The sequence below is a fragment of the Solenopsis invicta genome, chromosome 4 (assembly GCF_016802725.1).
Source record: "Solenopsis invicta isolate M01_SB chromosome 4, UNIL_Sinv_3.0, whole genome shotgun sequence".
NCBI classification, from domain to species: Eukaryota; Metazoa; Arthropoda; class Insecta; order Hymenoptera; family Formicidae; genus Solenopsis; species Solenopsis invicta.
The window spans coordinates 2,813,786-2,837,249 of NC_052667.1; the positions used below are offsets into that span (position 1 = coordinate 2,813,786).

The 23,464-nt window shown below is 29.8% G+C and overlaps 2 protein-coding genes across 2 annotated transcripts in view; one reads left to right on the plus strand and one right to left on the minus strand.

Annotated features, from left to right (window-relative positions):
- Nucleotides 1-28: 28 nt before the first annotated feature.
- Nucleotides 29-15,219, minus strand: LOC105195675. The gene is made up of 12 exons (XM_039447957.1): nucleotides 15,142-15,219; nucleotides 12,513-12,567; nucleotides 11,772-12,215; nucleotides 10,618-11,040; nucleotides 9,550-9,781; nucleotides 9,026-9,251; nucleotides 8,150-8,429; nucleotides 5,884-6,282; nucleotides 3,188-3,610; nucleotides 2,045-2,276; nucleotides 1,197-1,422; nucleotides 29-961 (listed from the first exon to the last, which is right to left on the minus strand). Exons 3-12 carry the CDS (start codon nucleotides 12,168-12,170, stop codon nucleotides 676-678), a joined length of 3,126 nt encoding a protein of 1,041 aa, XP_039303891.1. The 5' UTR covers nucleotides 12,171-12,215; nucleotides 12,513-12,567; nucleotides 15,142-15,219; the 3' UTR covers nucleotides 29-675.
- Nucleotides 15,220-18,590: 3,371 nt separating this feature from the next.
- LOC105195674 (eukaryotic translation initiation factor 5B) overlaps nucleotides 18,591-23,464 on the plus strand; it is a 42,876-nt gene continuing 38,002 nt past the window's right edge. Inside the window, exons 1-9 of the mRNA XM_011161185.3 lie at nucleotides 18,591-18,973; nucleotides 20,054-20,481; nucleotides 20,599-20,776; nucleotides 20,887-21,219; nucleotides 21,297-21,503; nucleotides 21,597-22,036; nucleotides 22,128-22,345; nucleotides 22,460-22,662; nucleotides 22,956-23,221. Coding sequence (XP_011159487.1) covers nucleotides 18,940-18,973; nucleotides 20,054-20,481; nucleotides 20,599-20,776; nucleotides 20,887-21,219; nucleotides 21,297-21,503; nucleotides 21,597-22,036; nucleotides 22,128-22,345; nucleotides 22,460-22,662; nucleotides 22,956-23,221 — 2,307 coding nt within the window. The 5' untranslated portion in view covers nucleotides 18,591-18,939. The remainder of the gene's footprint in view (nucleotides 18,974-20,053; nucleotides 20,482-20,598; nucleotides 20,777-20,886; nucleotides 21,220-21,296; nucleotides 21,504-21,596; nucleotides 22,037-22,127; nucleotides 22,346-22,459; nucleotides 22,663-22,955; nucleotides 23,222-23,464) is intronic.

A 23,464-nucleotide genomic window follows, 5' to 3' on the forward strand; every position in this document is an offset into this window, starting at 1 on the left:
TAAACACATTAAAAATAAATAAATCACATTGATTTTTTACTAAACTTTGGACCAACAATGTATTTTTTATTGTGTACATCTACTTATCTGTTTGAGTATACTGAAAGTCAACATTCTACCATTACATTTTAGCATTGAGTTACAATTAATTGTTCATATTACAATGCAGGAGAAACTACGAGGTTGTAGTTTCTGTGTTACTTACTTAAACTTCTTGAATTTTATATATGGATATTTATATGTACCTATATATTAAATTGACACGTCCAAAAAAAGTTTATGTAAATTTAATTTTTCTACTAGATAAAATGTAATTGTTTAATGATATGTGTATTTTGATCATCCATATAATGCTCGTCTTGTTCTTCATTTTGTGAAAAAAAAAATAAAAGTGTCTGTATATAATGAATATGGCGTATAAACGATATATGCTTTTCTACGAATAAAATTAAGCTACCAAGAAATCCGTCGAAAAATTATATTACATTTAATAAATATTTGTTGAAAAATATCAAAGCGCGATACATACATTTAGAAAAACACGAATCTCTTTTATTTATGTCTCTCAATACTTTTACTAAGAAAGTTATATAATTATATTTTCTTCGATATATTTGTGTACAGAGATATAAACATAAAGCAAAATGTACAGCATTGTTTATCGTTAATTAATGATTAATTTGCTTTAAACTTTTTTGAATGTAATGTATTAGTATCTTTGTGCCTCAATTTTAATATGAATTGCACAATGAACACTATTATAGCGATAACGATTGTTGCGCAAAGTAGAAGAAACCCGATCACATCGATGAGAGATAATTGCCACCAGGTCATATCCATAGCGGGCGATCGCAAAGAATTTTCGCCGTACCGGATGACGTATTCGATCCAATAATTAGCTGTGTCGATAGCATCCAGTGGCCGATCGAGGAATCGTTGGGAAAGATTCCGCGCACTTTCCCTGAAGTAAAAATAAGTTATAAAAATGTACTCAATACCCGTTAAAATAGATCATGTAAAATTCTCTGCGTGCAAATTTAAGATAATAATGAAACACAATTATTATTGAGCAAAAATAAAAAAATGTGAAGAAGTTTCGAGTACATTATCTCAAATATACATAAACATTTTTTATCCGAATAATAATTTGCGACAATAATAGAATTATCACAAGATAAGACTAGCGTCTTATCTACCTGTACAGAGGGTCTTGTAATATCGCGTTTAAGGCTGCATCCATGCTTTTTTCGGTAAGTGTTTTAACATCCAGTCGTATGGCAATGTTTCTGGCAACGTATGCGTTGATATTCGTAAATTGATCGGCGAAAAGTGGTAGACCGATCATGGGAACACCGCATGATACCGCTTCTTGGGTGCCCATTAGTCCGCCATGAGTGATAAAGGCTCTTATATTTGGATGTTCTATAACATTCATTTATATTAGATTGTTTTATAATTATTAATTTCTATCATTTTAATTTAGAAAATAGAATTTGCAATAATTTGCAAATACTTGGAATATTTAAAATTAATATATAATTGTTAATATTTTATATTACTATTAAAAATAATAAAGAAATTATTATTATTGATAATATAAATATAAATATAATATAAAAATTTTAATTTAAATGTCAATAATAACTTATTAATTTTAAATTATTAATATTAATAATAATAAATTGTTATAATAATATATTTACAGTAATATTTACAAACATTATAATGATTTGCTCTCTGTTTTTTAAATGCATCCCTTAAAGAAAATCAGTGCAATATAAGTAAATAACTATTTATAAACAGTATAATATTAATAAATTCTTTTATTTAAATTAAACATTTAAATTAAAATTTTGAATAAATTTATAATTTATTCCTAGATAGTTAAAATATTGGAGGAACTTGAGCAATTCACAAGATGTAATATTCATATATTTATAGCTTGAAATAAAGGCTTCAATATTTCAAACTTTGCTGATAAAACCGTCATAAATAAAATATTGCGATACGTAGAAAAAATATAAGTAAATAAAATGAAACTCACTTAATATCTTAAGCTGCGGCATCCAAGGAGACACGTGAATATTTTCCGGCAAACCGGGTGGCAGTTTCTCTGGAGCTGGTATTTTCATTAAAATCCGCACAGGTGCTATTTTGCCTAAGGAAGCGTAAAGGATCTTCAGGAACTCGCGTGGAAACGTTTCAATCATCACCATCGAGCCAAAAGTGAAATATATAAAACCATCTTTGCTGTCGTCCATCCATTTCTTTAATTCCTGCAAGAGCGCTGAGAAAATCAACTTTGAACATTTATTAATGCTGTCAGTAAATATACTGTTTGCTAATAGCATTAACAACCCCTACAATAAAGACTTCCGAGGAAACGTCCTTTGTCTCTTCCGTTAAGAACGTTTGAATATCCTGACAACGTTCCTAGGGTATTCTCGAATAAATAGAAAACTGGGTCTGTGCGTAATGTTACGATGTTGATACTTACGCTATCTTTTGCATAAATATATGTATACGAAAAGATAAAAAAACTACAATTAAATATTTATAAATAGGTGCCGCGTTATGACACGTGGTATGACACACCATTAATACGCTATAATGTTCCTCATATACTATTCTGTATTTTCAATTTTAAAACGTTATTGCAAAGTATTTCATGATAATATTACGAAATAATATTACTAGAATATTACAATACAATCCAAAATTATGAATTCTAATGCAATTGTTATGTCAATCGATAATAATTCAAGAATAAGCAAACAATTTATTATTGCATAATCTAGAAGATAATCTATAAAACATTTTTTATGTAAATGGATAACAATTAAAAGTAGTATTAAAATCTTTGTTTTACAGAGATGTTTTTTCCTATTAGTTCTCTTTAACTCAAGGAAGCACTAATTTTCGGAGCAATCTTTGAAGATAACAAATCGAAAAAAAATACGTTTTACTGCAGTTTCACGCATCAAATTATCTATCGTTTTACATGATATAATACTTTGTAACGATGAATACTTAAAAGTAAAACTTAGTAGCAGTAAAACTAGTCTTTTTTTTACTATAAGTTAAAAATTTTATGGAGTATCATGCGTGCGAACTCGTGATCCATTGGTGTATCCTATATCGAAAAAGTGAAAACAGGCACGAAAAGGGGTCGTAAGAACCGACTTACGGGTTGCAACGTTTCACTTTCAGTATAGACGTGGAGGCCTCCCACGTCCACCACGGCAGGTGTCGTCGGGTGTATCCCATTTAGCGTGATGTGAGAGTTGATGAGGATCAGCGATACCTTCCGCTCCAATTCTCGTACGCCCGGCATGTTCGGTCCGAAGTTCTCCCTTATCAACCTGGTTTGCTCCCGTGTCGTCGTGTAATGGAATAACCACTTGTCGTAAAGCGTGCGTAAGACATTATACAAACGTTGCCAGAAATTCATAGGGGCGGTGAAAGTTAACATGTTGTTTGGCACAAAGGCCAGGTTCTCAGGTTGGCCAACCATTTGATGTAGCCATGGGTACAGCGACGTGGTGCTCACCCCGATCAAAGGAACTTTCAATAAATAGGCGATGATTCCGAGACATTGCGCGCCAAAAACCTAAGAAGGCAGATCAAGTATCGACTATTAAAGAATTTCATTGTATCAGATTGAGATGATTGATATTTTTTAACAAATATTACATCGGTAAGAAAGGCTTTTATTAAAAAAAGTAAGAAGATAATAATTTAAAATATATAATATTGCATGACAATATTGTTTGAGAGCTTGGAAAATAGAGAGAATCGAAAAAACACAGCTAACCGAATAAAAGCTGATTATTTATCATTATATATATGATAATATATTATTTGTATAATGATACAGTTTTTAAAACAGACTTTAATGTGCAGTCCAGAATAAGAGATATATCTCTTTTTCTCTGTCTGGCATATTGCAAATAAAGCTGCATTTTATCTTGTGCACATGTAAAAATAGTTATAAATAAAAATTGCAGCGATCATCCAAGACTAATATTTTATTTCTTGTTACACATAAATAAAAAGAAAAAAGTTTGTCTTCATAGTGTGTGAAATTTTGTATTGTCATAAAACTACAAGAAATATTTATATCATATCTCATATTATATAATATCTTATATGCCATTGCATATCTAGATAAAGAACCGCAAACCGCAATAAAAACAATTAGCTTTTAAAAATTTTTAGAATTTGATTATTGAGATCATATATAAGTATAGCAAGAAAAATAGTACTAAATTTTTAAAATTCCAAAACTTTATAGTTTAATTTTTTTTAAATTGTTCAGTAACTTTTATAATCAAAGAATCAGTGCTCGGCGCATTTTCACTGTTGATATAATAATCGCTGTTTAATATGAACTAAAAGAACAAGCTTTATAAATTTAAGTTGTTTATTATTCTTTCTCACCTAAATTAGGGTTTTTTAACTTTGTGTACTGCAAGTGTTTTCAAGTGTATCGCGAATGTTTTAGAGAATGTAAAAAACAAAAAAATTGAGATAAATAAAATGGGAATATAGCGTAAAATAAAAAATATTTAAAAAATGGAAAAAATTACATGAATTATATTGAGTTTACTCTTAATTTTATTAAAATAATATTATCATTATAATAAATTTATTTTTAAAATAATACAATAAAAAATAAAAATTTTATTTCTTATTTGTATTTTTTCTACAAAAAAAATTATTTGAAAGCATTTCTTAATATATAATATTAAATGCTTAATATTAAATGCTTAATATATATTAAATGCTTTTAAATATAAATTTTTTTTGTAGAAAAAATTATTAATATTAATATGCTTTTTATACAAAATTCAAATCTAATTTGTCTATTTTGATTTTTAACTCAAGAATTTACATTCCATTGAAACAAAAAAAATTTTATTTGTACTTGTTGATAAATAAGATAAAATTTCATAGCTATATACATTAATTAAGACAAGGAGATAATCATTGCTTTGGTTTGTCGTCATTTAAAACAATTTATAATATAATAATTTGTTGACGTTAAGGCCTCGTATTTTAACGTTGTAGTAGTAATGGAAAGCTTATCTGCTACGCGAATGATGCTTATTGATTGTTAACTCATATAAGTTATTAGATGATAAGTTGCTCAATATTAAAACAAAGTTATATATAACTTTCAACAAAAATTTTTAACGTTTTATTGAACGATATTTTATCAAAATCATGTAAAACAATTGAATCAATTTAATATAATATTTGAATCAATGATCATATTAAATTAATTAATTTAATAAAAATCGTGATATTACTAATTCTTAGTCAACATGCTGTGTTACGACCGGAAAAAATTCGGCGCACATTCTGATTGAATTCGAAGAAGTATATAAAATTAAACGAATACATGTAGGCACTAAAATTTAGCTGCAACCGAATAAGGCTCTCTTATCATTAAGTTTTGTTATTGTTATAACGTCGTTGTGCAGATATAATACATAGTAAAAAAGCTGCGCAACGACGTTATAACAATAACGAAACTGTCGTTAAGAATTACAGAATAGGCCTGCTAATTCTGTTTGATTGATAAAAAATTATAAGAAGATAATAACTTTTAATTGTAGATTACAAAGCAAACTTCAGTGAATACTTTCATTTTGCAACCTTAGATTTAGAAATATAATTCTCTTATTAATCTTATGACCCATTTTTGATAATCGCTTTATCAAAATATTATTCTATTTTATAAAGTGTAGAAATTAATTGAAAAAATAATAATTAGTAAACATATTTTTAAAACCAAATTAAAAACTATTTTTTTTTTAGTAACTGCATAAATTTTTATTACTAATTTAAAAAGAAGGAATATAATTTTTTATTGTGTACCTCCATTAGCACTGCGTCGTAAGGCGGATTCTTCGGTTGCGCCAGCTCTTTTATTTTCGAATCTGCTAAGAGTTTGCAAAGATCGTTTCCTCCCATCGTTCCAATAACGTGCGTCGGGTTTTCACTGAGAAGATTATTCATCATTTCATAGCTCATATTATTTACCAACTTCAAAGTTATTGGCACTGTCACAATATCAGTGTAATTTGGATAAGGCTTTTTCAATGGAAAACTTGTGACCACGTCGATTTGATGGCCCTTTCTGACCAGGCCTTTCATCAGATGCTCGAACATAACGAAATGACTCTTGGCTTGAAAAGGAAACAGTGCAAGCAAACGATATCCATCGCAAACTGACAGATAGTACAAGCAAAGGAAAATCACTGGTAACACTCGCATCTTTTATTCGCAATTTTATATAAATTTTAATCTTAATACTCAAGAACAATGAATTAACTATGCGTTAATTTAAAGTCGTTGAAGCTCTACTACTTCCGCACTTAATTTCTTTTAATCTTGTATCTTGTATTAATATTCGTTTTCGCGTGTCGTACACTTGTCAGCACGTAGACAATTTTTTCTGCATATATACAATATCCGTAGATATTTGTATTAATATAATATTACTTTTTATTTTAAATTTATTTTTAAATTTATTCTTTGTGTGTTTTAGTATTTCAATTTCAAATTTATTGTTTTATTCAACATTGATTGTAATTAAATAAATCACATACTTTAAATTTTATGTCACATTGCCAACTGCACGTAACTGCATACGATGACAGACTGGTGATTTTAGATACGTTCATAAGATAAATGTATAGCACATAGTAGGAACAGAAAATGATTGCGTGTATCTAATCACATAATACTATAAAAGATAATGCTACAGATATGCTTGAATTCATACGAAATTTACTTGCCGCACCATAAGATATGTTATTTCGTATAATCAGACGTTTCGGTGGATAATCTGACGGTAAGATTTAATTGTCATTTGTAATTGTTATTTCGCCGTCGAGTGAATGACAAGCAAGAATGTTGAGGCGTATATTTTGTTTGTTGCTTTACTCTTCATAAACTGAGCGCAAATTTTTTAGAATTAAAGTTATCTGTGACGCTAACAAAGTCAATAACTTGCCATTAATGTAGTAATATAGATTAATTTTGATTTCAATTTAATTCATTCTTCATCTTTAGAATTTTTAGTACTAAAAAAAGAATAAATAAAATCGAAAATTAATCTACATTAGTAAAAATGAACGTAATTAGACGTAGACGTAAATAAATAATAATTTAAATAAATCAACTGATTTGAGGACGAAAAAATTTTTCTCTTTTTCTTTTAACTATTGTTATTTAAAAAAAAAGTATAAGAATTGACAATACAAACCAGATGCAATAATTAGTGCTTAAAAATAAATAAATTATAATATTGATACAAAGTAAAAAAATATATTGAACGTTTCAACTATATCTTGCGACGTCTGCAAAAAAGTAATTTTTTATACATAGCAGCATAAACACTTGATAAAGATGGCATAAAGATAAAGTTGAAACATTTAATATATTACATAATTATAATATTTTTAACGATAATTTCTGTAGTAAAAATATGTCTGAAACAACACAGATGTTTTCATTTATATTGTACATATCGTTATAAAACAGGGTTTTTTAAACAATGACTCAATCAATCTCTTTTAAAATAAAGTAAAGTAAAAAATAAAACCAGAATATATTCAAAATTTTATTTCTGAATGTGAATCGCGTTGCTGGTATCTGATAAATAATTATAACAAAAAATTGTATTACAAAGAAAGAGAATGAAAGAGAAATTAAAATAGTGTCTCGACAAATTTAATTTGCGAATGTGTCTCAAATTAAAAATGGTTGAAATACGCTGTTATATAATGTAATGATTTAACAGAAACAGCCTCAAAACTAACACAACACGCGAGATGTTAGAGTTAAATATGATCTCGCGTGACAATCTGAAGAGCTTTAGTTCTAGATTTAAAAATAGAATAGCATTTACTTATTTCTTCTTTTTTCTATTTTAGCCAGCAACTTTCAGGATACAATTATATAATATGTATCACGAAAACTGTGATATGATTGACACTGTAGAGATATTAAATGCATGATGTTTCAATACATAACATAAAAAAAATTATATATAATTTTTTTCTTCAATAAATGCTTCCACGGAGATATTAAAATAAAATAAAATTTACAGTATATTTGCCTCTAATTAATATGATTAATTTATCTTTTTTGAATACGTTAGATTGCTATTATATCTGTTCATCACTTTCAACATGAAACGCACAATGAAAACTACTATAGTGATACAGATTACAACGCAAAACATGAGAAACCCGATTACATCAATAAGGGATAATTGCCACCAGGTCAGATCCATCGCAGGTGATCTCAGGGAATCTTCACCGTACTTAATGACATACTCGATCCAATAATTAGCGGTGTCGAGAGAGTTCAATGGCCGATCGAGAAATTGTCTGGACAGGTTTCGAGCAGTTTCTCTGAAGTAAATGAATTATAAAAATGTATTCCATAATTATCATTAATAATAATAAAATGCTGTGCATGCAAACACTAAACAAAAATAATCTAGCAAGTACAGTTACAATTTTTTGGTTGCAAAGGATTAATTAAGATAAATAAATAATTAGCAAATATTGTAATATCATATTTGTTACTTAATTAATCTAAATAACAGATAGAATTTATATCTGAACTGTTAGTGAAATTTACAAAGAAAATTTTTTATGGCACTTATTCATGTTAAGGCCAATCATATTTGTTATAAAATTTTACTGTATAGCTGACTAAAATAATACTTAAATTATCTGAAAAGATTGCTAAAATGTTGCTGCAAATTTTGTATGTAGCAAACAATATTTTAGCAAACAAAAAATTTTTGTTCTAACATCTAAAAATCCATCAGCAAAATATTGTTTTGAATAAATTTGAAGTAACGATTAAATACCTTAAGTTGAAGAAATAAGAAGATATAAATGAGCTACGCACTTTATCACAAATACACATAAATAGTTCTTGTCCGAGTAACAATTTGCGCTAATAACAAAATAGTAAAACGAGATATAGTCTCATCTACCTGTACAGAGGATTCCATAAGATCGCGTTTAAAGCTGCGTCCATGCTTTTTTCAGTAATCGTATAGATGTCCAATTGTATGGCAATATTTTTGGCAACGTAGGTATTGATATTCATAAATTGATCGGCGAAAAGCGGTATACCGATCATAGGGACACCGCACGATATCGCTTCTTGTGTGCCCAAGAGTCCACCATGAGTGATAAAGGCTTTTATATTAGGATGCTCTACGAAATATATTTATATTAAACGGTTTTTTAATTTCTGCAAATTTATTTCAGAAAAGACACTTTGCACTAATTTGCAGATAATGGAAACATTTATAAAGTTTATATAAATCGAAACATACATGAATTTATATTTTATTTATATAAGAATAAAATATCAGAGAAACGTGAAACTTACGTAAGAATAATATTCATCGTATCTGCCTTATAAAAGAACAGTTTCAATATTATTTGCTGACATGTTTTCTGATAAAATCTTCATAAAGAACGCATTGCAATAAACAGAAGTGATACTCACTTAATATCTTAATCTGCGGCATCCATGGTGACATGTATATATTTTCGGGTAAACCAGGTGGCAGATTTTCCGGTGCTGGTATCTTCATTAAAACCCGCACTGGCGCTATTTTGCCTAAGGAGGCGTAAAGGATCCTCAGGACCTCGCGTGGAAACGTCTCAATCATCACCATCGAGCCAAAAGTGAAATATATAAAGCCGTGTTTGCTATCGTTCATCCACTTCTCTAATTCCTGCAAGAGAGAAGGTATCAGCGCGAAGAAGACAAATTATGTACATTTTTGTTAGCAAATGTACAATTTGTTAATAGTATTAACAAATGTACACATAATAAAATCTTAATGCTAGTGTTCATGCTGTATTTTGCATAGATATATACGTATACAGATAATCAAATAATAACTAACGCTTGCCGTGATATCATGTGTATCATCATCAATGAGCCATAATAGTTTCCGTTCAAATTTCGACAAATAAAATATTTTTGCTTTTAAAAATTTTTCCCGGCCTAAAAAAATAATAAAACTTCATATGACTTTTCATTCATGTATACCTTTTAACACATGAGCTTTTGGCAAAATTACAATTTATTATTTAAATTTGTTTATAATATTGATAAATATTAATGTAGAAAACATCAAAAGAGAATAATTTATATTTTATTGTAATTATTATTCTCGAAATTTAGTTATGTACATGATGTGAAAAACTTCATTCTGAAAAATCTGCTAAAGACAAATATTATAAAATAACGAAACGTTGTTGCGAAATATTTTATGATATCATAACACATGCAAGAATTGCTACAGAGTCTAATTATCACATCTTTACCATTTGATGATAGAAGCATAAATGAATAATTTATCGTTGGATAAGCATTGTGATAAGCATTAATTACCAGAGAAATTCTCGAAGATGCACAAGTCGCAAAAAACATCAAATTATCTATCGTTTTTACAGAAAAATGTTATCAATGTTACTTAAGCGACTATATATTACCCGTACGCTCATGATTCGTTGTCTTGCGCTACATCAAAAAAGAGAAAACGGGTCGTAAGAGCCTACTTACAGGCTGCAACGTTTGGTCCTCGTCCTGGATGTGGAGCCCCCCCACGTCCACCGCGGCAGGTGTCCTTGGCTGTATTCCATTTATCGTGTAGTGAGAGTTGATGAGGATCAGCGACAGCTTCCTCTCCAATTCCCGTACACTCGGCATGTCAGATCCGAAATTCTCCCTTATCAACTTGTCTTGCTCCACTCTCGTGAGATAATCGAAATACCATTTGTCAAAGTACGTGCGCACGGTGTTGTATAAACGTTGCCAAAAATTCATAGAGCCGGTTAAACTTGTAAGGGTGTTCGGTACGAAAGCCGTGCTCTCGGGTTGAGCGATCGCCGGAGGTAACCATGGATACAACGACGTAGAGCTGACCCCGATCAAGGGAACTTTCAATAAGTGGGCGACGATACCGAAACAATGCGCACCAAAAACCTAAAGAAGGCATATGAACAAAGTATTGATTATAATGACCGATGTCAGTTCATATTCTTACATTGTAAAAAGAATTAAATTTTATCCGCAATCGCTAGAAACGTCATTTCTTGTTGACCTGTTGTCTCTACTTAATTATTAGAAGATTACAAGTTCAATGTCGCGAAACAAAGTTACGAATAACGTTTGGTAAAAATTTTTGATAAAATATTTTAATCGAGTGAAGTTATCATGCGTATCACATCAATATAAATGCACGTTTTTCTTATAATGTTATTGATTCTGCAAAGCATATAGACACACGTTTTTTCAACGAACGATTGAGTTCTGAATAAATTTAAGCTTTTTAATATAACATATCTTTTCGAAGAAAATATGTGCAGCTTGGATTCAACATTCGTTTTTTAGATATACGTGATTACAATTATGAATGATTAGATATTTCCGATGATATGAAAATTTGAAATATACCTATATAAATTAGTTTTTCTAATGGTTAATTATTTCTGCCTGATTAATATAAAAGAATTATACTTCTTAATTGTAAGATTTAGAAAACCAAAGTTTTGAAAAGAAAACTTTAGTAAATACTTTCGTTTTGCAACTTTACCTATTATTTAAAAAACATAATTTTTTTATTAATATTACACTTTACCTTTGTTATCGACCAAAATTTAGAGATTATTAGATAAATTGTTTTTAATTTGAAGAAAATAAATAATTTTGTATACCTCCATCAGCACCGCATCATAAGATGGCTTGTTTGGTCGTATTAACTCTTTTATTGCTGGATTTCCTAATTGTTTGCAAAGTTCGTTTCCTCCCAATGTCCCAATAATGTACGTTGGACTCACACTGGTCAATTCCAGCATTAATTCATATGTCATGTTATTCACCAAATACAAAGATGTTGGTAGAATTGTGAGATCGGTATAATTCGGATAGGGCTTCTTTAACGGAAACTGACTAATAACGTCAATCTGATGACCCTTTTTGATCAAACCCTTCATCAATTGTTCAAACATTACAAAATGACTCTTGGCTTGAAACGGAAATATTCCGAGCAAACGATATCCGTCGCAAACTGACAGACAGAATAACCAAGGAAAAACCACTGACAGCAGTCGCATTTTTATCTGTATTCTTGTATGAATTCAAAGGTAGGTCTAAAATACCTAAAAAAAAAAATTAATTAACTATGAGTTAATTTAAAATCATTGAAATACATTATTTCTTTGTTTCTGTAAATATTTCTTTTTATTTAGCCAGCTTTAAACAATTTCCGACTACTTAATATTGAAGTTAACTTCAATGTTCAAGTAGATCAAAGTCATTGTTGTGGCTAATTGTTTATTAAAAAGTTATTAACAAAATAAATTTTATAAACAGAATGTAACTTTTAGAAACAAAATATACATTTATCTGTGCAAAAAGAAATATTAGTTAGGAGAATAACTGAATAGCTTACACACTTGTGATATTATATCACGGATGCACATTAGATGCACTGACGATAGACTGGCAATTCTAGAAACATCAGTTCATAAATCATGTATGTACCTTATCTCATCAAACATATAGGAGGGATAAAACATTGTTACATATATTTATAGACCAAGATTAAGAAACTAATGAGAAACTAATTTATTTACAACCCCGATACCGTTTCCATTACCTTTTTATTTCTTAATGGTAACAAATTCAGTCATTAATTTTATCGTTATTTTATTTCTTTTACTGTTATTTTTACATCTATTGAATACATTTGCACATCTCTTCAGTGAATAAAATATAATAATTAGCATGTCAAATCAAAAATTATGTGCAATAAATGCAAATATTAATTTTATTTATTTTTATGTTTTATAATATAATTTTATAATTTTATATATTGAAAAATATTTTACATTTTAGACTATACATTTCGACACCAGTCTTTTCTACTTGTATTGAAAATCTATGGTAGATAGGCAATGTAAATTTTCAGTTGGCAGTGGACATAGAAATGCATTCTCAACCACGACATTAATGATTTTGATTAACATTTTAAGGAAATTTAAAAACAACGTTTTAATAAAAATTTGCGTTTACAAATTACGAGCAACATTTCTTTAAAAAGTATAAATATTAATACAAATTTCGAAATTGTTACATATATTTAATATAATGAAACTTGTTATGCAACTCGATTAAAGTTAGAATATCAAGTTATAATATTACTTATTAAATATAATATTAAAATATATCTTATTTTAACATTACAAAATGTAACAAAAAAATAGCAAATTGTTACTTTCTATATCACGATAATGAGTTTTATTTCTATAAAGTAACGTTCTCAATCCTGCTAAAAACGCATAATATTATCGATTTGCTTAAATCTAAATGAAATTCGTACGTATGCTGTGGCATAAAATTGTCATTCTAAATAATCAGCCGTGTTGGATAATAAGACGATAGGATAACATTTAATTACATTTGCAATTGTCATTTCGTCGTCAAGTGAGTGACAAGCAAGAATGTTGACGGTATGTTTGTTTGTTGTTTTTTTCCATTAACTTAGCACTAATTTAGAAATAAAATTAGCATATATGATGCTAACTTAAAAACTTATCACTATATAAGTAAATAATAGTTTAATTAAATTAATTAATTTGAGGAGGGGGGAGTAAATCTTTCTTTCTTTATTATAATTAAATTATAGAAACGCGTGCAAAAACTTAATTGTTTCGAAATATAATGAGATATGTGGGATCACGTGAATAATTAAATGTTACTTACAAGTTTTAATAGCTGTCGATTATTCGCCCAAACAATTTCTACCAATAAGAACTTACATAACATTACAAGAACAAAAAATTTCTTTCAATGCTAAAAGTAATTAAAATACGTAGATACATTATACTTGTAAGGATTAATTTTAGGGTAATATCGAGTCATTCACGATTTATATTAAGTTGTCAGAACTGTTAAAAAAATTATGTCAAGCAAGTAACTTTTCTCGCATATACTTTATTTGACAATTTGGTTTGCATCGCTTGATATTCCGTAATATTAATTAATTCTGACATTAATTCTTACAATATAAATTAAATAATCACAGATAATCAAGCAAAATTTAAAAATAATTTTCATATCATTATATTACAAAATTAAAAAATTATAAATTTTTGTATTATTATAAAATTATAGATTATCGATTTTACTTCTCAAAATAAAGATCAAAATTTTCAATTTATCGTATTATTTATGTGATAAAATTATGCAGGTTACATGCGCAAAATAAAGGCAGAGCTAGGCATAAAATCAATAAATAAATATTGTTAAATCATTAAAATTAAATTTAGACGTCTAATTTAAGTAAATATAATGACGAATTTTATATGCATATGTGTATTTGAGATCTCGATGTAGTAGCATAAAGAGTTTTGTTGCTGTTTCGTAATTCATATGTATATTTTATAAATAATATGTACGTATATACATTTAAGACATTCAATTGATAAAACTAATGATGTAACGCATCTTCTTGAACTATGATCTTTAATATTCATATGTTTATATTTACAGAGTAGTAATTTATAGTTAAAAAGTTAAAGTTAAATAATAAAGTTAAAAAGTTAATAGCTTTTAACTTAACTTAGTTAATTTTAAATAATTTACCTAATATTTTAACTTTAACTAATTGTTGTTAAAGTACAAGCTATGAAACTTATTAATTTTTTTCTCAAGTTAAAAATTTATATAAGTAAAAGAAAATAATTATAAAGGAAAAATACATGTATATATAAAAACTTTTTTGTTACTTTACAAAAACTTATTTACAAATAAAATATTAAAATTTGATGATCCATATTATAATCTTTTTGAGTAATTTAACTTTAAAAAGTTACAAATTTCTAATTTTAATAATACTTTTTAAAATTAACTTTTAATTTAACTTAATTTAATTTTAAAGTAACTTTTAATTGAAATAGTTTATTGTTTATGTAATTTTGAATATAACAAAATTAATTTTATAATTATTCATTTTTTTAATCCTTAACTTAATTTACTTAAAATATACATTAAAGTTCCTAATCCTGTGTATTTGTTATTTACCTTTTCTAGACGAGAAAGTAGACAAGCATTACCATTATACGGCACAACACTAACAATAAGTACTACTTTCTTTTTCTAAGCTAAAAAAATTTTTTTGTTTGCCGTTTAAGTGATATCAACATTTTGGTTTTTATGTCAGTTTCAAATACGTTTTAACGATTTGCGATAATTTTTAAAATCCATTCAAATATGTTAATTTATACAATACGATAATGGGGAATGGTTGACACAAATTTATGTATATACATCAACTGGAAAGTTTTAATTCTGCATGTAAAAAAACTTGTATAAAATATTCTATTTAGTATTTTCTTGTTGTGCATATTGTAATTTTATTATATATCACGAAGCATATACGTGTGCGAAGAGTATAATAGAGATTACTTGACGAGTTTTTTAGATATTTCTTAATTTAAAAAAGAAATAATTTTAAATAATATCTATCTACTGGTATTTTTAGAAACCTTCTGTATACATGATTGGGCTATTTACGTTAAAATTCATTTTCATTACTTTTACAAGTATAAAAATGTAAAAATATCCCTCAGTAAATCTTACATATACTTTAACATTTTTAGAAAATATTTGCATGGTTAAAAAAATTGTACGCAATGTTATAATTAATTATTATTAATTATAAATTAATTATGACAAAACCAGAGAAATATACATTTTCATATAAAAATTTATAATATTTTCATCCTTTATCGTTGACATTCTGAATTACAAAAAAAATAGTTCATGTATATCATTTGTTTAAAAAATTGAGTTATTCAGTGACCTAAAAAACAACGTTTTTTAATATGTATGAATAAATATAAAGACATAAAGAATGTTTATTGTATTTATATTAAACAAAACAACGTTTTTATTATTATAAAGTAGTCTTGAAAAATTCAAGACTACAAAAAACATTTTTGAATATTATTTATAATATTCAAATAACGACGTTCCTCGCATTTCACAATTATCATCTAAATTTTTTTTTAATATTTTATAAAATTCCTTTAATATAAACAAAAATTAGTTAAAATATACATCCAGTAAGCTTATTTTGTAACTTTTAACAAAACTATCTTTAAGAGTTATCAGAATAGGTCTATTGGGTCAAGAACATGTACAAACTAAAGTCGGGTATGCATCAGTAGCAGGATTTTGTAACTCTTAGCAATAATATTAATATCGCTACAGTGCCATTGCGTAGATATAATGCATGATAAAAACTATGCAACGATAATGTAACGATACCGAATTGTCATTAAATGTTGCAGAATTTCGCTACTCTGTATGCCAAACTATTGATGATGCTATAAAAATAATTTCAAAAAAATGTTTTTATAATTATATACATATATACATACACACACACACACACATTATATAACATTATTAGTTAAAAATTAAATATTGCGTTATTATCGATTTATGCTAAAAAATGCCCAGACAGCAGATACCCAGAAAACAGCACAGACCTTCAAGGAATGTTTAAGGAATGTCATAATATGCCCAGGACGTTTTTCGGATAAGATGTGCTGTTTATATAATTGGTAATGCTGATTTAACTTATTAGAGAATCTCTAATTACAAATATTAAAGTAAATTAAAATAAGCATAAGAAAAGGTATTGTGAATATATACAATATGAGCTAAAAGTTATTAAAATTTAAAAATTGAAGACTTTTTAGATTCATTTTCTTTTTTTTTCTAATAAACAATAAAAAAATTTGCTGTGTGTTTGAATTTTGATCCCAAAACCAGCAAAGAAAGATAATGAAAAATTTGATTTACGATAGTTTTTGTAGCAAAAATAATGATATTTTGCTGCAATTTTAAATGAATAACTTTTAAGCACCTTGACAGAAGAAATTCTACAAAATTCTACAAATTTAAAGAATGATACAAAAATCTATATAAAAAATGCTAGAATTAAAATACTTTTTTAAATTTTAAATTTTTGTATTTTTGTAGTGCGTCGTTTCTGTGATTTTTGTGAATTTTTCGGTGAAACTACGTCAAACTACAATGTTCTACACGTTTTTAAGTAGTTAACTTACTCTGGCAAAAAAAATTTCTGTAAATAAGTGTTATTTATTAATAATAGAAATTATTAGTTTTTTTTTGTAGAAATATTTATTTTTTCTTAAAAATATGTATTTAATTATTAAAATTAACAAGTGTTCCAATTCTAGCATTTTTTTGTAGCATTTCTTATATTTGTGTAAAATTTTATAAAATTTTTTCAGCCCAAATAGTTAATTTTAAATAAATTTTTGCACAAATATTTATTACAAAGTCTTATTAATATATGTAAAAATATTAATATAATTCTTAATACTACTTTCTCATCAAATTTGTAAATAAGTATTACAAAACGCGATTTATGAACATCCAGATTAAACAAAAAATTAAATAATTTTTAAATGAATAAGAAAATTATGTTTAAATTTTACACAAATACTGAAACGTAATAATGGAACAATCTATAAAATTTTTATATTTTTAATAATATTTAAAATATAACATGTAACATCTTTATCTGAAGCTCACGTGTACATCGTCAGCTAACGGATCTTTGATCACGCATTTGAAGCCATTTAAATCTAGAAGAACTATCGTTGATCTTAGCTGAGACACACGTGTACGTTAATCGTCGCGCCATTACGCCATTCTGTCGCTCGACCATTTCCGTCGTCGCTCGGCAACGTTCGGCCGTCAAGTCCGTGCTGTTGTCGTTGCCGCTGCGCTGTAGCGCCACCCATGTTGATCTTCGCTCTGCTTCGCTCTGCCGCCGCGCCGGTTGTCCTTCTCCACGCTCCGAGTCTGATCGTTTCAATTGTGTACAAATACGATGTTTAGAGAGCCAATGTGATAGTAAACAATCGCTTTGATAGATAAGTCGCGCAATGTTATGCATGGAATGTGTGATTGCACTCGTGTATGACGCACCGAGTCATTGACTTGTGTCGCTTCGAGCGCTTTTCCGCGCGCGTATTCGCTTCTCATTCGTGCTGTGGAGTACCGCGAATGTATCGAGTGAAGTGTTACTACTGCTACTTGATCGTCGCGCGATCATATAAGAAAATTCTTGAACGAAAACAAATTGTTCCGTTCTCTGTTTGTCGTGTTTACGCAAGCATTCGTTCAAACGGCTTTCGCCACTTCTCCCGGGCAGTCCGCGGGCTACATCGCGTACCGAAGAATTGTGATGATAAAACTTTCAACATTTTACGTGTTTTATACATATTGATTACGTTACAGTTCAATATCCACGCTTTATGGACATAGAGGCGCCCTAGAGTAAAATCGCAGGAAAGTCGCGGCCGCTCCTCTCGGACTTTTCTCTAGTGAGAAATGCGAGAGGCGCCATTTATGCAGTGGTCAATCAACGGCGCGATTCGCCAAGCAAGCGCGATGAGTCACGCAAGCCGATTGGCCGAGCGCATCACGTGATCCGTCGCGACCGCCGTGTCCTCTGCGAAGCGGCCGTTACGCTACGGCCGTCACTACCACCAACACGTGTACGATCGTAGGCTGTTTGCCACACCAGCTGTGTGCTGTGTATCATCCTGCTTTCGAGACCGGGTTGTGAGCACGCTCGTCGTGATTCCGCACGAGACAATTTCCGGGTCTGCATGACTTTTCGTCGACGGCACGCGAGCACGCTGTTCCTCGTCCGAAGATCAACGCACGCACCACCGCCGGCCGATCCGATCGCCGCGGCAGCCTGTCGGAGAAACGCGTGGCGGAGTCGGGGAGAGAGCTGAACGGAACAGTGGTCGAGCGCAGCAGCGAGCCACGATGCAGGAGTCGCAGCCGAAGAAGGGCAAGAAAGGTAAGCTAGTGCGCGACGATGGCCATCGTCTCGCGAGTGTCCGCGATCGTCGAATTAACGCGTGTCGCTCTAACATATGCACGCGTGTGCCGGAGCTTCGTTTCGATGTGGCAAATGTCGTCTGCTCCGACCTAACCTCAATCTGGCAGTCCGCAGCACGCCTTTGCACGTCGTCCTTATTCCGTCATCTCCGTCGTCTTTTCGTTGCCGCATATAGTGATTGTGACATTCGATACTTTTCGCTCACTTGCACCTACGCAATGCTACGGACATCCTACTTTTTTCGCGAGGTCCGTCGTAACAAATCTGGCAGTGGTACTATATTCCGTCGTTCTAATAATGTCTGACGTTAGATAACGTTACAGAAAGGCCTTGGAGAAGTTTGTTAAGCTGCCTGCGATTTCTAGTGTTACGAGTTGTTTTAATCGATTGAGTATAGTGAAAGTGAAAGTTGTCCATGTAGGTGAAAGTTCAGGATTTTTTAATCGAATTGTGCTTATTGTCATGACTTATTTTTCAATTATTAGGATAGCTGTAGGTTTTAACAATATATTGTCTAACTATTGCTTGTTGATATTTGAAAGCTTTTTAAATTTACTGCTTTTGTCAATGCTTTTTGTATCGTTAAGTTTATACTGAATACTATTTAGCAAATTTTAAACTCTATTGATAGATTTGTTAATGATGAGAGTTATTCCAATTTGAATTTTTTAAATAATGCATTATTGATATTCTATACTTACGTTAAAATGTCTCATCTTTATTTTTTCTCTTTCAAATACATGTATAAATTTTACATTGAATAAATCGCTTCTCTGCCACAAGAATGAATTAAATTAAGTAATTTCTTGAGATTGTAATTGATTATACATTATGTATGTACGATTTAAATATAAATTTAACCTTGTAATATTCTGCTAGTCATAACAGGACTGGATACAAGAAATAAAACTACAAAATAGAATAAGAAATGGAAAATAGAGAATAAGGAACAATTGAATATGTTAAATAAAGAAAACATAAACTGTTCTTTATTTCTGTTTTCTTTTTATTTATTATGTGCAATATTTACATCGATAGGTAGGAGAAAGCGAAATGACAGCGATGAGGATATTGAACAAGTACTGGCAGAACTGGCGTTGGAATATTCTGGAGAAAAATCAACTACAAACAACAAGGTTGAAAGTAAAACAGAATCCGATGAGCAAAAGATTGACAATGAAGATAAGAAGAAAAAAGGGAAGAAGGATAAAAAGAAGGAAAAGGCTGAGAAGAACGATATCAAAGATGAAACCACAGACAATAATATGGTAGAAACAGAAATAAATAAAGAAGAAATAAATCCAGCAGAAATAAATCCAGCAGAAATAAAGGCAGCAGAAATAAATCAAGCAGAAATAAGTAATACTGACATGGATATTGAAGTTGGTACTGTAAAAACGGCGGCACAAAAGAAGAAAGAGAAGAAAGAGAGGGAGAAACAAAAGAAATTAGCTCAGAAAAAAGCGGTAAGTAAGATGGTTAAATCGCACAACTTATTCACTATGTAAATTAATTTTTTATGTAAAATTTACATGTGGTTTGTAAAAAAAATGAGATATATTTTTTAATTCTTATTATTTTAGGAATTTTCAAAGGAAAGTAATAAGAAAGAAGAGGAAACTGCAGATTCTGAAGAAAAGAAAAATGATAAAGTATCAGTGAAAAAACAAGATAGCGTAGAAGCCGATGGCGATACTGCTGAACCAGAAGATGGCACAAAGAAGAAAAAAAAGAAAGGAAAGGAAGAGACTAAAGAGAAGGGTAATTTTAGTTATTAATATGTTTAATAATTAATACATTACTTATTACATATTCTTTTAATAATTGTTTTTCTAACGTGACAACATTGGTTTTCTAAAATTTTTTAATAGGTAAAGGGCCTGGAAAGAAAACTATTGCAGCTATGCAAGAAGCTTTGAAAAAATTAAAAGAGGAAGAAGAAAGATTGAAACGTGAACAAGAAGAAAGGATGAGACAAGAAGAATTACGAGAGCAAGCAAGACTAGAGCAATTGCGACTTGAGCAAGAGCGCAAAGAGAAAAAGAAATTGAAAGAAAAACAACGAAAAGAACGATTGAAAGCAGAAGGAAAATTCTTAACAACGAAACAAAAACAAGATAGGGCTAGGGCACAAGCGATGATTGAAGCACTTAAAGCTCAAGGATTTGACTTGCCAGAAGCAGGAGAGAAAAAACCTCGACCAGGTATTACACATTTTTTTTGCAGAATATTTGTAGAGCAATTTATTAAGGAGTCATATTAATTATTGAAATTATTTTAGGAACACGAATTAGGCCAAATAAAATGAAGCAACAACTTAGTGTTGAAAAGAAGGAGGAAGAGAAGATAGAAGATGACGAAACATCTGCGGCTCAAGTTCAAGTCGAAATTGTAGATGAACCGGCAAGTGAAATAAAGGAGAAGAAGGAGGAAGATGATGTGAAGGATTCATGGGATGTCGATACCACTGATGATGAACAAGAAGAAGGTATTGCTTTATGTGTCATTCTAGAGTTACTCAATTTTTCTAAAGTCTCAATATACTGATATATTAAAATAATGAAATCTTGATTAATTTCAGATAAATCGGATGATATTCTGAAAACACCTGAGAAAGTGGAAAAATCCGTTGAAAAAGTCTCGGCCTCGGTTGAAGAAAAGAAGGAATCATCCGAAAGCGATACAGAGAGCGAAAGCGCAAGTGAATCTGAGTCTGAGGATGAGAGCGATGAAGACAGTGAAGTAGAAGATAAAATACCAGATGCTGCACGTAAAAAGGAACGTGCAAGGGAACGAATTCAGACTCGCCGCATAGAGGCCGAGAAGAAGAAATCTTTAGATAATTTGAGGGCTGCCGTTGTCTGTGTTTTGGGACACGTCGATACTGGCAAAACGAAGATTCTGGATAAATTGAGAAGGACGAATGTGCAAGACGGGGAAGCTGGTGGTATAACTCAACAAATTGGTGCTACTAACGTACCAATTGAAGCTATCCAAGATTCAACAAAGCATGTAAAAGGCGTAAGTGTTTACGTGAGACCTGAATTTTTTAACAATGGAATTCAGATTATATTGAAATTATATTACAAGTATCATTTTTTTTTGTTTTTAGTTTGCTGACAAGAAATTTAAAATTCCTGGTCTCTTGATCATAGATACACCTGGTCACGAATCGTTTAGTAATCTCAGGAGCAGAGGGTCTTCTCTTTGTGATATAGCAATTTTAGTTGTAGATATTATGCATGGATTGGAACCGCAAACTATAGAAAGTATCAATTTATTGAAAGCAAAAAAGTGTCCTTTTGTTGTTGCTCTCAATAAAATTGACAGGTAATTTCGCATTAAGTAACTGAAAGCTCCAATATATTTGCAGTTAAATAATTTGAATTCTACACGCGTTAAATTAAATCACAAAATTATAAAGTCAAAATTCAATTTTTTCAGATTGTACGATTGGCAAACTATGAATCGTAAAGATGTTCAAGATATAGTAAAAAATCAAGAACCTAACACTCAGCGAGAATTTGAGAGGCGATCGAAAGATATTATTGTACAGTTTGCGGAGCAAGGTTTGAATGCGGCAGTGTATTATGAGAATCCAGATCCTAGGGAATACGTATCGTTAGTTCCTACCAGTGCTATAACAGGTAAAACGATACATAAATGTACATTTGAAGATAGGATTTGGAAATGTCTGAATTTTTTTTAAATAAAAAGAAATGTCGATATTAAAAATACAATTTAAAATTAGAATTGGTAAATGAAAATATTGACGCCATTATTTTTGCGCAATAATTCGCAAATATAAATTTAACTTAAGTTAAACAATAAGATCTTTGGATGCTTTAGCTGTAATTTAAACCATTATAAGCGATAATTCTCTTAAACTCACGATTTTTAGTGAATTTTTTTTACATATATTTTATTGTATCACACACAGGCGAAGGTATGGGCAACCTGTTGGCATTAATAGTTGATGCCTGTCAGGGTCCTCTCGCTAAAAGATTGATGTACAGTGAAGAACTTCAGGCTACTGTATTGGAAGTCAAAGCATTGCCTGGACTTGGTACTACGATAGACTGTATTCTAGTCAATGGGTTGTTAAGAGAAGGTGATACAGTCATCATCGCTGGTACGGACGGGCCTATTGTAACACAAATTCGCTCGCTTCTTATGCCGCAACCGTTAAAGGAATTACGAGTTAAGGTAATCTTTCAGTGTTACATTTTATAGTCTGAAAATCATGAAACGCCATTACAATTATTATTCTTATATTCTTTACAATCAGTTAACACACACACACACACACACATTGGTTCTGCAACCATGGATGGGTCTTAGTCTATTTTAAAAATTTGGTTTTCTTTTTTTATGAACATCTGCAATAATATTTCATATGACGTGTGTTAGCTACATGCAGAATTTTAAATTAAAAGAGTCAGGAAAATT

Excerpts from the sequence above, each read along its gene's own strand:
- LOC105195675 (XM_039447957.1), bottom strand. The coding sequence starts at position 12,170 with ATGCGACTGCTGTCAGTGGTTTTTCCTTGGTTATTCTGTCTGTCAGTT. Across the intron at positions 8,430-9,025 it reads TTATGGAATCCTCTGTACAG|AGAAACTGCTCGAAACCTGT; the intron begins GTAGATGAGACT and ends CATTTACTTCAG. Across the intron at positions 6,283-8,149 it reads CGTATTCAAAAAAGATAAAT|ATGCGAGTGTTACCAGTGAT; the intron begins TAATCATATTAA and ends TGCGAATAAAAG.